Source organism: Artemia sp. Qi Xiang Cuo, chromosome 3 (assembly GCF_049724085.1).
Source record: "Artemia sp. Qi Xiang Cuo chromosome 3, ASM4972408v1, whole genome shotgun sequence".
NCBI classification, from domain to species: Eukaryota; Metazoa; Arthropoda; class Branchiopoda; order Anostraca; family Artemiidae; genus Artemia; species Artemia sp. Qi Xiang Cuo.
Genome location: NC_142796.1, coordinates 68,167,870 through 68,184,780, shown reverse-complemented (window position 1 = coordinate 68,184,780; position 16,911 = coordinate 68,167,870). Strand labels below are relative to the sequence as shown.

Genomic DNA, 16,911 nt, shown 5'->3' with positions numbered 1-16,911 from the left:
CAAAAGCAAACACAGCTATGTCATCTCCTCTATCTCAAACAATTTAAAGCCGTCCTCCTTACACCCTCCCCGGAAGTTACAATTTCTCTTAAATCCGTCCTTCCGATCCTCCTCCCAATTCCGAAACGATCTGCAATTTTATTTGCCCCTGACTTTATTGGTTGGTTGGTTTTATTGGTTGGCCACCGATCTTTGGTAATCTGTCATTCTTCATCCGAAGAAAAATTTCCCAACCATCTCAACCTTTCTATCCTTATAGCCCCAGAAAGCAGGGTAAAACCACATTTTCCTACAACTTACTCCTTGAAAAGCGATTAGTCATAGGGCACCCAAAACAATCTCTAAACAATAGCTTTAAAAAACATCTAATAGACCCTCCTCCATCTTTCGGAGCGCCCACGTTTGAAAAACATACCAGAAAACTGTCATCACCGTAACTTCCAATATTCAGAATCTTGGTTCGTAAACTAATTTTCCTATTCTTCCAAACTTTTTTCAACTGTGAAAAAACACCTTGGGCTTTGTCCATTTTACTTTTAACATCTTCATTATATCCACGATCTTCACTATTAATACAACAATAAAGCTATCCAATAAAGGCATTTCGTTGAATGCCTTTTCCGAGTAAAGCAGTTTAATACAGGGCAATCCCCGAGGAAGGATAAGAGCTATTGGATAAATCCTACTTTTTAACTTAGCTTATTTACACCGCCTCCTTAAGGTTATCCCCCCCCCACAAAAAAGAAATATTCACTCAAATAATTTCAAAAACTTATTGTCGTTTCCCAGTAAAATTGTTACAACACTAGATGCGTCCCTTTGTATCAGAAGGACGACTTAGTAGATTATTAGTTCGACTATCCTACTTGTTATCACATAAACGAAGTGGTTGAATTAGAAAACCAGCTTAATTTTTTAAGCTGGTTTTATTTTAAGCCGGTAAGTAAAGCTATCCTCTTGATCGTTCTTCTTGTTACCCAACATCCCCTCTTCACCTTCTGTTACTCCAAGTCTTAGCAGCTTAGTCTTCATAACACTAATTTTCAAGCCATTTCTTGCACTCTGAGCACTCAAAACCTCTAAGAGGTCATTCATTTTGTAAACATTTTTATCTAGGATGCTCAAATAATCAGTATAATCAAAGTAATGGAAAGGTTTGCTTTTCTGAGTCCAAGTTCTTCTATAACCCTTGTCGTGTTCCTTAGGCCAGTACATGAAAATGGTCTATTTAAATGGAGATACAACCCTGTTTAACTCTTCATTCAAAACGATAACAGCTACTAACCTCACTTCCTACCTTAACCGAAGCAATGATAATCTCGTAAATAGTACAAACTACACGATTTTATTTATTTGGTATACCATACAAGGATAGGACCTAAGCCAATCCTCTGAATCAAACACTTGCTCACAATCTATAAAACTAAGGACTAAAGGGGTTTGATGAGTTATGAGCTTCTCAATTATTAATCTAAGAGTGAAATATTGGTCGAAGTATCATCTACCCTTCCTTAAACTACACTATTCTTCTATTAAAACTTTATCTACAGCATCTATAAACCTAGAAAGTATCATAACTATACTTAATTTGCTTCTTACAGAACCACGCTAATACCTCTATAATTACCTCACTAACTCTTACCTCCTCTTTAATAGATGGGTTTAATTAGAGTTTTCCTAACATCGATGGGTACTTCCTCTTTTTCAAAAATCACATTCACAATATCCAATAATTTATCTCTAATTTAACAACACTCACATTTGAAAAACCCATTTACCGCCGTATCGGCACCAGGGGCCTTACTATTTTTTAATCCTTTTAGTACCGTCTCTAATTCTTCCTCGCCAAGTAATAATATCTTCACATCCAAAGTGTCACAAACCTTTTAATTCTTTTCTATATCATTTCCTGTATCTTTATCCCGGTTTAGCACATTCTCAAAATGTTCTGCCAATCTTTCTTTAACTCTTTTCACAACGCTACTTGTATCCCCATCCCTATCTTTAACTGGGACGAATCCAAATTTACTAATCCCTTGCAACTTTTTAACATGCCGATACAATACTTTACTATTATGCCGCCTGGCTGCATCTCCTAGATCTTCAGCAATGTTATCCATGGCCTCCACTTTAAACCTCCTTAATATTAAGTTAAAGCTTTCTCTACTTTCCTTATATTCCTCTTATTTTCATATGATCTGTCACTCAAATACTTCTTGCATGAGCCTCTTTTCTACCAAATCTTAAGCATTTTCACTAACATCCTTAGCTGCGTTTCGATCTTTACTTCCTAAGATCCCATTTCCCATACTTCGCCAAATTATTCCATCCATCTTCTACATTGTCCAATTTTAGACTTTTTAGTTTAACTCTTTAGTTTAATGTTCAATTGTTCGCAAAACGTTTCTCTCAAACGCTCATCTTAGAGTCTTCCAACTTCCAGAAAGGTTGGACCCTTCCTAAATTTCAGCTTCAAATTAACTCTGGACACTGCTATATGGTGATCTTTACTTTTAATATCAATAACCGCACTCCTATACAGTATTTTGTATCGATCCTGCCAGTCTTCGGTTTGCAATAACATAATCAATAAGGTTGGCTGTCTTACCAACATACCATGTCGACTGATACCTTGCACCTTTTAGTCGTAAAATGAGCAATAAGCATTCAATTATTAATACAATAATACCTTCCCAGCGTATGCAAAACTTAGCAGCCTCATTATTTATCATAAGCCCTATTCCATACCTATACACCCCATCCTTCCTCCCTGAGTTAATACATTCTATATCACCAAGTTTCATATTTCCTACTCCTAGGATATGAGTTATTGAAACTCCTAAGAAGTCTATTTCAAACTTCTGAATTCGTCAGTCGGAATGTCAATACAGAAGTTATTTTTATTCGCTGTGCCAGGTTTAACTAAATATCTGATTTACCGCTAGTCTTTTATCGTGGTTATAGATAACTGTTGAAACTTTTTTGAAAGAGTCAACAGATAAACTTTTAGAATTAACTTCCCCAGGAAGGTCATACCAGATCGACGTGCAACGTCAAATAAAGCTATTCTTCAAATACACTGTTTTCGGTGTGCCAACCTCAGAATAATTGGACCGAGCTCTGTGTTTTCGTGTCTGTCTTATTGGTTGGACAATGGAAGATACAATTCGAGAACGCCCTAGAGAAGAAGATGAGTTTATGTATTTGTAGAAAACGGCCATCAACGCTACATCAAACCTCTCACTAACAGACTGCAGAGAGCCGTGGGAAACGACTGAACCTGTCCTATTTGCCCTATTCTGGATCTTTTGAAGCGGTGCCAAGAACGTTTTCGGAGCACCAGCATATAGCAGACATCCATATTGGGCGATGAGTCTGATGCAAGACTTTACAAAGTAGGATGATCAAGCTGAGCGGTAGAAGGCTTTTGCAACAACGAGTGATCCCCAACTTTCTTGTGCAGGAGGTTTTCACCCAATTGGTGTAGTTTTTCCAAGAGAGATCAGTGGACAAGTGGATTCCAAAAAGACGAAGATATTCAACTTTCTTCATAGCTTCGTTCATGATGATAAAGTTGGAGTGGGTACGAGGCGCTTTCGATCGGAAGATCATTAGCTCTTTTGTTAACAGACGTCATCTGACACATACACTTAAAGTTCCTTCAGTAGACCAAGATCCCATACTCTGACAAGAGCTTTAGCAATGTAGAATATCAATAACCTGATGTAATTTAATTTCTCTAGAAGTTCGATGCCCTCCTAGCGCTGTGCCATAAAGCGGTGAAGCGTTAAACGCTTCCAGAGGAATCTGCAGTGGCGGTCATTTAAAAGCCGATGCGTAACGTTCCAAGTTACAACGGTCATATCATTTAAATCATTGAGATTATTATGGCCCAAGGAAACGCAATGACTGCCAAAGTAGTGCAGGACAGGGAATAATGCATCTTCTCAAGTCTACACAAAGCACTTAAATCGGCTTAGAATCGAACAGCAAAAACTCCCTGGGACCTCCAGTAGAAATGAAGGCTTTGTGTAATCCTGGGCTCATCTCGGTCACCAAAAGCTTTTCCACACTTATGAAAGATGATGCTTTTCTATGAACAGGAGACGAAATCCAGCAAAAGCAATCTGAAGTCTATTACCTCCAACTCATTATGTATTCATGCAGACAAACATTATACTACAATGGGGAGGCAGCCCATAATACATAACTTAGCTAAAAAGAAGTTTGTAAGCCCAAAAAATCCACCAAAAAAAGCCAAGAATAATAATCTATCAATCGAAATCCAGTGCAAATCCTGTGTTGTCTACTAGGCAATAATTTCCACGAAGGACACGACTCCTCAGAGTCACCTTGCAGCGCTGTTTACAGTCACGGTTCTGGCTTAAACGTTGGGTATATAGAATGGGTTTAATTATATCATAAATAGCTGTTATGTTTTCAATTACATTCACATATTGTCGATTTTTAATGTAACACACAGACATAATTTAATGCAAAAAATGATGCAATCAATGTTAAATTTGTAACCCCTCTATAGTCCCTCGAAATTTCCAGTTTTTAGTTGCTTTTCTGCACGTAATGTTTCCATTTTAATATATTTTACATTAAATATTTATATGTATATATATAGTACCGGGAGCCAGACTCTTCACCGGGCCCTGGCACTCGACACGACGCAGACTTCTATACATGGATTCTCATTGTCGCATTGTCGAATTATCGTTTATAACATTTGTAAATTCCCGTTTTTTGGGTCTTGTCTCATTTGATAGTCCACGTTGTTGATTTTCACCCGTTGTGAATTTAATTAGAAAAGTTACAAGTGGTATAAATGATAATTCGTCGGAAGAAAAAGAAGTTTTTTACCCACCACTTGAACAATTAATTAAAACACTGATTAAAATCAAATGATAAAATTAATGAGCAATTACGTGTCCCAATCCGATTTTTTGGTTTGCTGGACAAACGGAGAATCAGCCATGTCAACAATCGTCTGTAAAAATAAGTCCTGGATTTCTGGCAACAGAGGCTTTCCTTCCATTTTTAGTAAATATTTCAGTATACTTGCATGAATTCGGTAATGCATCTAAAAAAGAAAGATAATCCTCAAAGTACTGTTTAGCTCTATATTTTGAGAAGATCTAAGAGCATGAAAATAGATTTCTACTACTACTTTTGCTAACAAAACTGCAGAACCAAGCCACCTGCGGCCAACGCAGCTACGCACTCTTCTCCATCCCAATCTATTTAAAGCAACCACCTTTGCCAGAGTGCCACAAAAGGGCATAGTGGCTGGATTTCCCTGTCAGGGATAGGGACGAAGAAAGTAGCTTACGATGGAACAGAATCCCCAAACCATCTCAAAGCACCTTAACACCTTTAACCTTTTATACCCAGCCTATTTACGTCAGAATAGAATTCACTTACGAGAAAAAATAAAACATTAAATGGCATCTAGCGTCACCCAGAAAAATTCCAAAGCAAATTATAAAAATAAATGCAAAAGTAAGCAAGTACATTCATAAGCCACAACATTATTAAAATGAATCAGGAGTATTCTCATCCAAACAATGACGGTTTATTTGAAGCGATAATATGATCAAGTTTTGACCAAGCACAATCACGGTTACGAATTTAGGTGAAATTTTTGTCTTTATCGACAAGCCACTTGGCAAAGCATCAAAGAACAGGTCACTTCTTTCAGATCGAGACAGAAGATTAGCATTAATAGCACAAGCCACAATCCAGTTCAATCTATTGTGGCTAGTATAATAAGTGAATATTATGTTATGATGAAGTTAATAATCAGGTTCCCTGAAGTTAACATACCAGAGTATTAAAAAGTATGTGTTTTGACAATAAGCATGTTTTCGTTGTATCTTTTCGTTATTTTAATTTTTTCTATGTTTCTTTTGTTTTTTTTATATTACTTTCGTTCCGTTATATGATTGAATATTTGGGATTTCTGTTGCTGAGTACAAGTTCTGCCCTACAATGTGCGTTGAAATTTGATAATGGTATTAAATAATGAGAGACTGGCGCTGCTTGAGAATGGTCACGTAAAGTTTGCGGATCGAATGAATGAGACGTTAAATCGAGAGTTTGATGGAGATGGGAATAATCAGGTTTGTTTGGAAAATTCTAAGTATGTATTTGCAAGTGATCTTAAGGATTATGTGACGCGGCGGGGGCCACAAACTCTGCATATATTACATCTAAACTGCCGGGGGTTAAATAGTTCTCTACATTATATTTCAGAATTGTGTTCGGATCCGAATTTTGATGTGGTGGCGTTGACTGAGACATGGCTTCGGAACGATAATTCGTCTTTGTTAGATATTAATGGTTATGAATTTATTAATAGGAATAGGGAGACTCGACAGCATGGAGGATTAGCAGTTTATATTAAATCAGGTTTTGCAGTTAAGACTAGACAGGATATTTGCATTTATCGCGAAATGATTTTTGAGTCAATGGTGTTGGAAATAAGTAGAAATGGATCCAAGTTTTTGGTTCTTATTTTGTATAAGCCGCCTTCTGCTTCAGAGATAGAGTTTTTAGAGTTATTGGAGCAGCAATTGGAAATGTTGAATGTATCAGGTTGCCCAAGTTTCATAGCGGGTGATTTTAACATTGATATGATGGTACTTAGTAATCGTGCAACTACTAGTTTGTTAAATTTAATGTCTAGTTTCGGATTGTTCCCAGGTATAAATATTTGTACAAGGATTTGTAACACGTCAGCTAGTTTAATTGATAATATATTCACGAACGTGAATTTTTGGAAACCAGGAGTGCTGGTAAATGATGTTTCAGACCACTGTGGAGTGTTTCTTTCTGCTGAAGTGGACCATAATTATACAGCTGGGAGTTTTTGTAGCCCAATTGTACCGACTGTGGACGCGGATTCTCTTGTACGATTTAAGAATGAATTAGAGTGTATGGATTGGGAGTTTTTGAATGCAATAAGTGATCCGGATCTTAAATTTTGTAAGTGGTATGATCAATTGTGTAGTAGTCTAAGAGAAAATTGCCGGATGCGTAAAAAAAAAACAAGAGTAAATATGATTCTGCAAGAAAACCGTGGATTACCAGTAGTCTTCTTAGATCTATGAAAAGGCGCCATGAATTATATAAAAAGAGTATAATTGAGGCAAGCGTACTAAACCAGCAAATTTATCGTAAGTATAATGTTGCTTTAAATAAATTATTGAGGAAGGCTAGAATTGAGTATTTAGCTAAAGAATTTAAAAAGAGTGAGGGTAACCCGGCAAAGACGTGGAGTCTCCTCAGGCCTCTTATTGGCAAGAGAAGAGTTACGTTGCCAAATCTTCAGTCAGATCAAACTCCAGTTCAACTTTCTAATCAGATGTGTGATTATTTTTCTAGTGTAGGTAATAATGTTGCCGGATCTATTTATTGTGATAGGAGTGATGGTACTTTTGATCAATATCTTCCTCCCAGTTGTGATACTTCTATTTTAATGACTAAGGTAACGGAAAGTGAAATAACAGATGTAATAATGGCTATGAAAAATAAAGCTTCAGGTGTTGATCTAATATCTATAAGAGTGCTAAAGTTTGTTCTTCAATGTGTTATTAAACAACTGGTTTCACTAATAAATGGTTGTTTTAAAAGTGGTGTGTTTCCAAAGTGTTTGAAACGAGCGAAGATTGTTCCAATATTTAAGGGGGGTGATAAAAATGATATAAGTAATTACCGTCCCATTTCGCTGCTACCAGTTATTGCTAGAATTTTCGAGAAGCTAGTATATATAAGGCTAGAAAAGTATCTTGAAAAGAATTTGTTTTTTTATCAAAATCAATTTGGTTTCAGAAAAGGTTATTCTAGTGAGCATGCAATGTTGTTTTTGACTACATATGTTAATGATGCATTAGACAATAACCTTAAAGTTGCATCAATTTTTCTGGATATTGCGAAAGCGTTCGACACTGTATCTTATGATATTTTGTTAATGAAGTTAGAAAATTGTGGTATTAGGGGAAATGCTTTGAAGTTGTTAGAATCATTTTTAAATTCAAGGTCAATGTTTGTGGAGGTTAATGATGCACGTTCTGACAGTAGATTTATAAATTGTGGAGTTCCCCAGGGATCACCCCTAGGCCCACTTTTGTTTTCTATTTATATAAATGATTTGTCAAGTGCAGTTGATGGGTTGTATACTATTATTAAACCTCCTCTAGAGGCACTTAAACCTAGTAAAGCCCTAGTTATGTTTGCTGACGACACGAAATTAACCGTATGTGGTAGGACTGAGAATGAATTGATGTCGCAATTACGAGAAGGTTTTAAGAATATAGAAAGGTGGATGAGAAGTAATAGGTTAAAACTTAATTGTAATAAGTCTAGTTTATTGATATATAGCAGATCTCCAAGTTATTACCCATGGGTGAATAATTTAAGTAATGGTACATCAATGATTCCACGAAGGAGGAGTGTTAGATATTTGGGGATTATTATTGATGAAACTTTAAGTTTTGTAGATCATATTGATTGTGTGTCTATGAAACTTGCACGTAATGTTGGAATTATGCGTAAACTGAAAAATTTTCTCCCAACTAGTATATTAAGATTATTGTATTTTTCAATTGTACATCCATATCTATTATATTGTTCTTCAGTATGGTCGTCTACTTTCGGAACGCATCTTCTGCCCCTGCGTGTACTACAAAATTCGGCAATAAGGCTTTTGATTGGTAAGGATAATAGAGGATCATCTGTTCGTAATGAGTTTATGACGCTGAAGATTCTACCGGTATCGGGTCTTTTTAAATTTTATAAAACACAGTTCATGTTTAAGTATCTTTATGGTAGTGTTCCTGTTTGTTTTAAGGGAATGTTTGTGAGTGGGGGTGATATTCATGAGCATGGAACTAGAAATTTGGAAGAATTTCGAAGACCGATTCCGCAAGCGACAAGATCATTTTTTTCTATCCGTCATGCCGGTCCGAGTGCTTGGAATAGTTTACCAGTGGAACTTAAATGTGTGGATGACCTGCTGCTGTTCCGTAGTTTATTGAGATCGTATTGTTTAGTAATTTATTATTTTTAATGAATTGGCTAAAAAGGGGGGGGGGTACGTGATTATTGTCAAGTGGCTACGTGTAGTATGTTAGTTTTAGTTTTTGAGTTGGAGGGCAGAACTTGTATTTGTATTCATATTAACTGAAAAGAGTTATTATTTTGGATCTTATTTTGTTATTATGATTTTTTATGTGTCTAGAAGGGATTACCCCCGCACAAGCTTGCTTCTGGGGGTATTTTGTTTGTTTGTTTTTTATGTATATAGTAAAATAAATCCCAGTTATAAATTGAATTGAATTGAATCCCTGATTAGTCACTCTTTGCAGAAGAGTCCCGAGTCACTGGTAAACACCCAAGAATAAAGACAGAGAGGGCTATATTACCACACTTTATTGCCAGTAAGTTATGATCAGAGGATATAAGCCCAGGCTTCTGAGAAGAACGAACTAGATTTACAAGGCCTACGGGGGATTGTCCGCGACGATCCTCTGAAAGACCCGTTGAGCTTTACAAAACAAACGTATTTTGAGCGGACGAACGTTTAAGAGTATCCGTATTGGCTTTGGTTAGGAAATGCTCCTGTAGAAAAACTATATCGTAATCAAGATGCTCATCAATCAGAAGATAGTGCCATTAATATTAAGTGAAACGAAGCGCTATCTATTCTTATTAACAGTTATTTTTTACCTTGTTCATTGCATTTTTAACATGGGGCATCTGAGACTATTCGATTACGGACACTATCCGACACTACGGACTATCCGAGCACTTTTCGATTACGGACATGAGTGGACACATTTAGCTGTTTAGTATTAGCGGCAGTGAAAGACTCGATTGAGGCTTTGTTTCGGGTGTGAACTACCCATCTTTACTTGATAGGATTCGGTCTCACATTTATGATATCGTCTGACCGTCCACGGTATCAAAAATCTCTTTGCACTCAATAGGATCTTTGAGATCGGTAGGCGGGATTTCAGAATAACTCCATTGGACAATTTCGAAGAGACAGATCACTCGTGCACTGACGACGTAGTACGTCCGATTGTACCAGACAGGAGAGTTCCCACATACTCGAATAAAGAGCATTGCTCAGCCGGACGGGAGTTTACACGGCAACTCAATGCATAAAAAGCATCGCCGTGAATGAGAGGTAATTCGCTAGGGTGATGGATAACAATGTCTGGCAGACCAACATTATCAGCATTACACTTTGTGATAGTGTCAATAATATTAGATACATGACTAATATGCGCGTTTGCACATATTCCTTTAGGCTAAGTTTTTCCAGGATAGCAAAACTGGACGATTTACTTACTCGCTTTGGAAACCAGGGCGAGCGTAAAAACAAAATCAGACATATGTTCTTTCATAATATCTGGAGAGAAGCCTTTTTCGATATTATTTTGGATAAAGCTCACAACGGGGATGAAACCGATCATTCCGGCGATCCACTTTATCACGCACTGCGTCGAACGCTGCATAGATTACGTGGCTTGTCAATTTGGCCCTAAAAATGGGCTTTTTAAGACTTCTGGCACAACTCTTCCCGCAGCAATGTATTTGAATTATTTTCTTTTAAAATATTTTTGGAGATCAAATCTTGAAATTTTAAAGCAAAATACTTTCAGTGAGGGAACAAGTCACCCATAACCCCGTGTTTTTTGTCGAATATTTCAGTACTTGAATGAACTTTTTTTTTTCTTTTTTTTTTTTGGTGGATATTTTCGGTATTTCAAATCAGTGACTTAAGACAATGCATTGAACTTTTTATTTGTGCTACTGAAACGGTTCAGTTTAGGTAAATATATGAGGTGTGGCAGAAAAGCAATGAGATTGGCGGTACTGCAATCAATCTGGCGACCCTGCACTGTTATTCTTGAGTGAGCATATCTATAAGAACCCTCCTACAGCTATGTGAATGTTGACATAAGGATTAGTGAAGTTGAGTTTTCGTTGTGCGTCACGCAAAACCTGGCGAAACTGCACTGTTATCCTTGAGTGAGCATGTCTATCAGAACCATCCTATAGCTATGTGAATGTTGAGATTGGGATTAGTGAAGTGGTGTTTTCGTTGTGTGTCACGCAAAATCTGGCAACCCTGCACTGTTATCCTTGAGTGAGCACGTTTATCAGAACCATCCTATAGCTAAGTGAATTTTGAGATTGGGATTAGTGAAGTTGAGTTTTCGTTGTGCGTCACGCAAAATCTGGCGACCCTGCTCTGTTATCCTTGAGTGAGCACGTCTATCAGAACCATCCTATAGCTATGTGAATGTTGAGATTGGGAATAATGAAGTTGAGTTTTCGTTGTGCGTCAGGCCAAATCTGACGACTCTGCACGGTTATCCTTGAGTGAGCAAAGGTTGCTCCGAAAAGGTTGAAAGGTTGAAAAGGTAAGAAAGTGTTGCTCCATCCTGACAATACCCTGTCACACTGCCGTCTCCATAACAAAAGTATTGATGTTAGAAGGCATTCATATGGTTCCCAGTCCCCCTTGTTTCCCTAACCTCAGTCTCTGTGACTTTTCTTTTTCCTAAACTAAAAGATGTATCATTTGGGACTTTTAAAACCATCCAAAAGACTGCAACAGACACGCTGAAGACTATAATGGTTGTAAACTTCCTGGACTACTATGAGCAGAGGGATAAACGTCTCCATGGGTGTCTAGCAGCCCAAGAGAACTACTTTGAAGAAAATAGCACCGATGTTTGAAGGAAATAAAAGCTTTGTTAAGTAAAAACTCAGTCTCATTACTTTTCTGTATGCCAGATTTTTGGACTATATTCATTATATGAATAATAAGTTAACGAGAGACAAATGAACAGTATTGTGGAGTGTGAAGTGTTGTTATTTCCACGATTTTCTTTTGCTCCTGTCCTTTTGTCGTACCAAACTGAAGATACTGAAATAAATGCACATAATCCTAGCCTACAATTCTAATTCTGAGAAGGAATAGTGCTGATCTCCATTTCGAGGCCCTTCGGCCAGAAAGTGCAATGGGGGATATGGGCCAGCCATCCTTTGATTTCATACGCCCTTTCTGCTTACCTTCCCCAGATTTCTCCAGGTATTCATTTAGAGCCTGGTCGATTCTGGCTGAGCTTACAGAATCACATCACTGATCTCCGTCCCAAACCAAATAACCGGCCACAGCAGGAATCAAACCCGTACCCCTCAGACAAAGGATTCCCAACCTAGCACGCCAACAACTTAGCGACTAGCTAGTCATTAGCTAGGACTTCGGCTTATACAGGCGAAGAAATATATTATTAAAATGTGTTATTCGGTATTTTAATTTTTTTATACTTATATATTATTTTCTATATATATATTATATTTTTTTCAGTCATTCCATATATCATTTAATTATGTTATTAAAATAGATTTCGCAGTAATTAAAAATGTATATATATTTTTTAGAACACAGCTAACTTGTTCAACCACGAACGAGCGACCAAAAAACGCTAATATGTGAATTAGGTAGAATATCTGATTAAAGGAATTTTTCAAGAAAAAGAAAAGAACTCCTTCGAAAACATATCTACAAAATAAAAAATGGTAAATCTTTACCATACAAAGGCGTTAAAGTTTTGGTTGACAGAAAAACAAAAAGAATGATAAATCTTTACCAGACAAAGGCGTAAAATTTTTGCTTGATGGGGAAATAAGGAGAATAACTTACCATAACTTAGATAAACAGAAAGGTTTAAATTATTTGAAGCACAATTTTACCAGCCACAGAAACAAATCGTTCAATGTTTATGCAAAATAAAAGCAAACTAAATATTTGTCCAAATGAACAAATTTTTCCTGTCAAAGGACGCAAAATTTGATTGCCTACCAAAAATTTTACTGCTGTCGAAAGCAAGATCAACCCCAGTTTGCTGAATATATCGAAACACGAGTCTTATTTTAAGCCAGGAAACAACTTTTTTTTAACTAGTTTTAATTTTTTCCTTTTTTACATCACTAAAATAAAACAAGAGCTATGTTAATATAAACCCACTTACCTCCACTGCCTCCACTGCATATTTCTGAGGACTATTGTAGCTAACCTTTTTCGGATAAGAGGGAGACATGTCAAATAAATGTTTTGACGCGTTGATGTAATGCTGCAGCCAGTGGCTAGGTGGCTCTTCTAGTTTCTCTGTTATTTTTCCAAGTAAATATTCAACATACCAAATTTCATCAGAAGCAATACCAAATTCGCTTATCAACTAAAAAAAAAAAAAAAGTTAAAATAATACCAGGACTAACAACAAGATTATTTGACACAATAACTAACTAGGAATATTTCCATATTGTTCATATGTATATTTCTATTAATACGAGTATATTTCTTGTATATTTCTCGTATATTGTGAACTGAACCCTGATGGGTTATCAAGGTAACTAGAACTGACTATAGATAATGGGCACCCACAGACATCACACCATGATTTTGCCTCCAATTGGAAGAGAATAGCATGATCTATACATACAAAACCAACCTGCCAAATCTTTTTTATATTTTGATGACAAATTTACTCAAATGCTGCTACAAATGATTTCCCAACTCGAGAATGCTACTCAAATTCAAGCAAAAGACGAATTTTAGCTAATTCAATCCTAAAAGAGTTTTTTTGTGCACTAAGAAATAAACTAAACAAATCAAGCTAAAAACCTGATGACGGAGACAAATTATAAGCGCTAAGAAAATGCCGTTTGAATTCCTAGAAGAGACATCTGTTGGGTTTTCTATTAGGGGTTTTCTATTCCAGCAGCACACAAATCAAGATTTCACTTTTATCTTTTTAAGTTCTAGGTTAATCTAGTCACACAAAGGCAATTTTTAATCTGCTTCACTAGTCTTGAAGGCTTGGCCAAGAGATTCGGGTTGGCTACTGAGCAACGCGTTGAAAAGTTCCACAATGTTTACTAACGACATAAAGTGGATTAATGCTATGGTGATCCCACTGAGCATGCCTTTGAATTTTCCAACAGTAGATTTACGAACCCCAAGGAAGCTTCACGAGCAGCTAAATAAATGATGGCTACAGAATTGGTCAATAAGCCAGTGGTCTACTACTTTGTTCGTGAAATCTTCAACGGAACTGCAAAATGTGGGGTTTGACCAACTAAAATTTAATAACAGAGACCAATTAAAACCATACCCTATAAGTAGTGAGAGGGTTCCAGTTTCAAAGACATGTCCTCCCAGGATTTCAAAGACATGCCATCCCTTTCTCCATAAGATTTCTACGGCATGTCCTGTTAGGTAACAGAATCCCTGCTTCTAGCGGTCAGCTGGCAAGATTCCCGCCCTCTGACGTTATGACATCCCTGGCAACATTCCCTGAATTCCAATATTTTTTATATGATTAATCAGAGTGTGGCCGCTGAAATACGCAAGTAGCAATAAATGGAGTCCCTCGTATCTGGAAAATGCGGTCACCTGCTTCTGCCGGTCGGTTGGGAAGATCCACGCAACATGTCCCAGTTTCCAGGTGTTCTATTAAAGGGAATACAGTTGGCATGATTCCCACGACACATCCCTGTTTAAATGGTCGGATATGCAAATTAACATGGGATTTTAAAGGTGCCCTGTTACGTCACGACACACCCTCGTCCATTTTTATCGATTCCGGTCACCGGATCTATTAAAGGGAACACAGTTGGCAAGACTACACACCCCTCTGGACTCCAATTACGTCACAAGACACACCACGTTTCAAACGCTCAGGTCTAATATGGATGACACAATTTTATGTAATCTAACGTCAGGGCCCATGGGGAATCCCCGCATGACAGTACATACCATATGCGAGATCACGTAATGAAAGCGCAACCATCACTGTCACAGAATACCTTTTTGGCATGTTATTTTTCGTCCGAAAGCTTCAAAGCGTTTCTTTTTTTTTATTCTTTTTCTCTTTAGTTCTTTTTCTTCACTGGGGCTTGAAAGGTCAATTCCCTTCCAATGGAATAGCGATCCAACCATCAGGACTAACAAGCCATTCCTAATATTCTTTATTAGGGAAATACTTTCAAGAAATAACAGATTCCCGTGACGTCTCAAGACACACCTCTGTATATTCCATAACACATCTACCGGGATTCCAAGCTCATGTCGGTCTTCTCTTGACCAGGTGTAACATCTATAATGAAAAACGCGCAGAGGGACCATTTATTTTTAAAAACAATTACTCTAAATTTACTTCTAGCAATTAAGATGGAAGGAATGCTTAAATTGTGTAAACACTTTGATCGTGCTAAACAAATAGTCTGAAGGATTAAGCTTATTGTAAATAAAAGGTTTATTATTTCAAAAGAATTTACAAACAATATTAAAACACAGAAAAAAGTAGTTAAAAGACACAAAAACCAAAAAATTAAACCTGAAAAACATAAAAAAATGGAACAAAAAAAAACGATAAACAAGAACAAAACGTGAAAAAACCTGACATAGGATAAAATATAAACAATAACATACGAAAATTAAAAAGGATGGGAGGGCAGGGGTCCAAGCAATCATTTCCAGAGGGCGAAGTTGATATTAGAGTTAGATTTAAGCCATGTTAGTAGCTTTTAACGAAATGTCCTGTTTCTTTGAGCCAAGACTATGAATATTTCACACCATCATGACAATACACCCCACCAAGCAATCATTTCCAGAGGGCGGAGTTGATATAAGAGCTAAATTTAAGCCATGCTAGGAGCTTTTAACAAAAATGACCTGTTTCTTTGAGCCAAGACTATGAATATTTCACACCATCATGACAATACACTCCACCCTCCCCCTAGCAATTATTTCCAGAGGGCGGAATTGGTACCAGAGCTAAATTTAGGCCATGTTAGGAGCTTTTAACGAAACCGCATCGTTTCTTTGGCGTATCGCTTCTCCCGAAAAATTCGTTTAACACCACCCACCCTATCTTTAAGCTCTATAGTGTACTAGTCCAAGGTAATGCATGCCACCCTGACTAACAATGGATAGCATACGACACCCCTCTGACATCGCCCCATCACCCCCAAGACATTTTTTCAGACAGTTCCTGTTAAAAAATTATACTCCAGCCCATTGATTCAAATTTTTGCAAGCCAAGCTTATCATAAAAACCTCCAAAACACTCCACGCCACCGTGGTACTACACACCTCCCCCTCTATCATCCACGTGGCACCAACCCTCATCCCCCCCTGGGGATATTTTGAAACTTTTCCCAGAGAAAATAAGCTCGTGAATCTAAATTGAACAGTGTTTTTACTTGAACAGCGGTACTCGGCATTTCATTGCTAAAGTGTGATACTCCAAGCAATTCACGCCACAATGACACACTATTACTGCAGCGCCACATATACTTTGCAAAGGCGCTGGTTAACTGGCTCCGCCTCTTTGAATGACTTCTCCGGAATTTGAGAAAACAAAGATCACCTAGATAAAAGCAAGAGAAAACCAGAAAACACAGATAAAAGAAGGTACTCAATCGCCATGAACGCGATGGTAAAAGGATTTAATCTAATGCGACTAAAATTGGATTTTTGCCACATTTGCTGTATCTATGGTTTCATTCTCACAGGTAGTGAAATACAGCACTTGACTATAAACTAGCTAATAAGCTAGATTCGTTTATGACCTTGAAAAAAAGTTTGCAATACAAAGGACTTCACAAATACTTGGAGTAGTCATGATAAATTTTTGCTGAAGGTGAGTGAGTATCTGAGTCAAATATTTGTTTAATTTGATTGTCGCTAGTATAGAACAAATTGTTGGTATAAATATGCAATAGGTTTGCCGAAGAAAAAAAATGAAATTTATGTTGTTTTGCGACATACGCTAAAATAAAACTTTTTTTCTTTCCACCAAGCGAAGCTCGGTCCCCTGG

The 16,911-nt window shown here is 37.2% G+C and overlaps 1 protein-coding gene across 2 annotated transcripts in view; it reads right to left on the bottom strand.

Annotated features, from left to right (window-relative positions):
* The window catches only part of LOC148954452 (calcineurin-binding protein cabin-1-like), a 152,383-nt gene that overhangs the window by 49,240 nt on the left and 86,232 nt on the right, over positions 1–16,911 (bottom strand). For both annotated transcript variants that reach the window (XM_089086532.1, XM_089086533.1), the window contains exons 16-17: positions 13,059–13,265; positions 4,935–5,089 (exon numbers count right to left, since the gene is read on the bottom strand). In XM_089086532.1, coding sequence (XP_088942658.1) covers positions 4,935–5,089; positions 13,059–13,265 — 362 coding nt within the window. The remainder of the gene's footprint in view (positions 1–4,934; positions 5,090–13,058; positions 13,266–16,911) is intronic.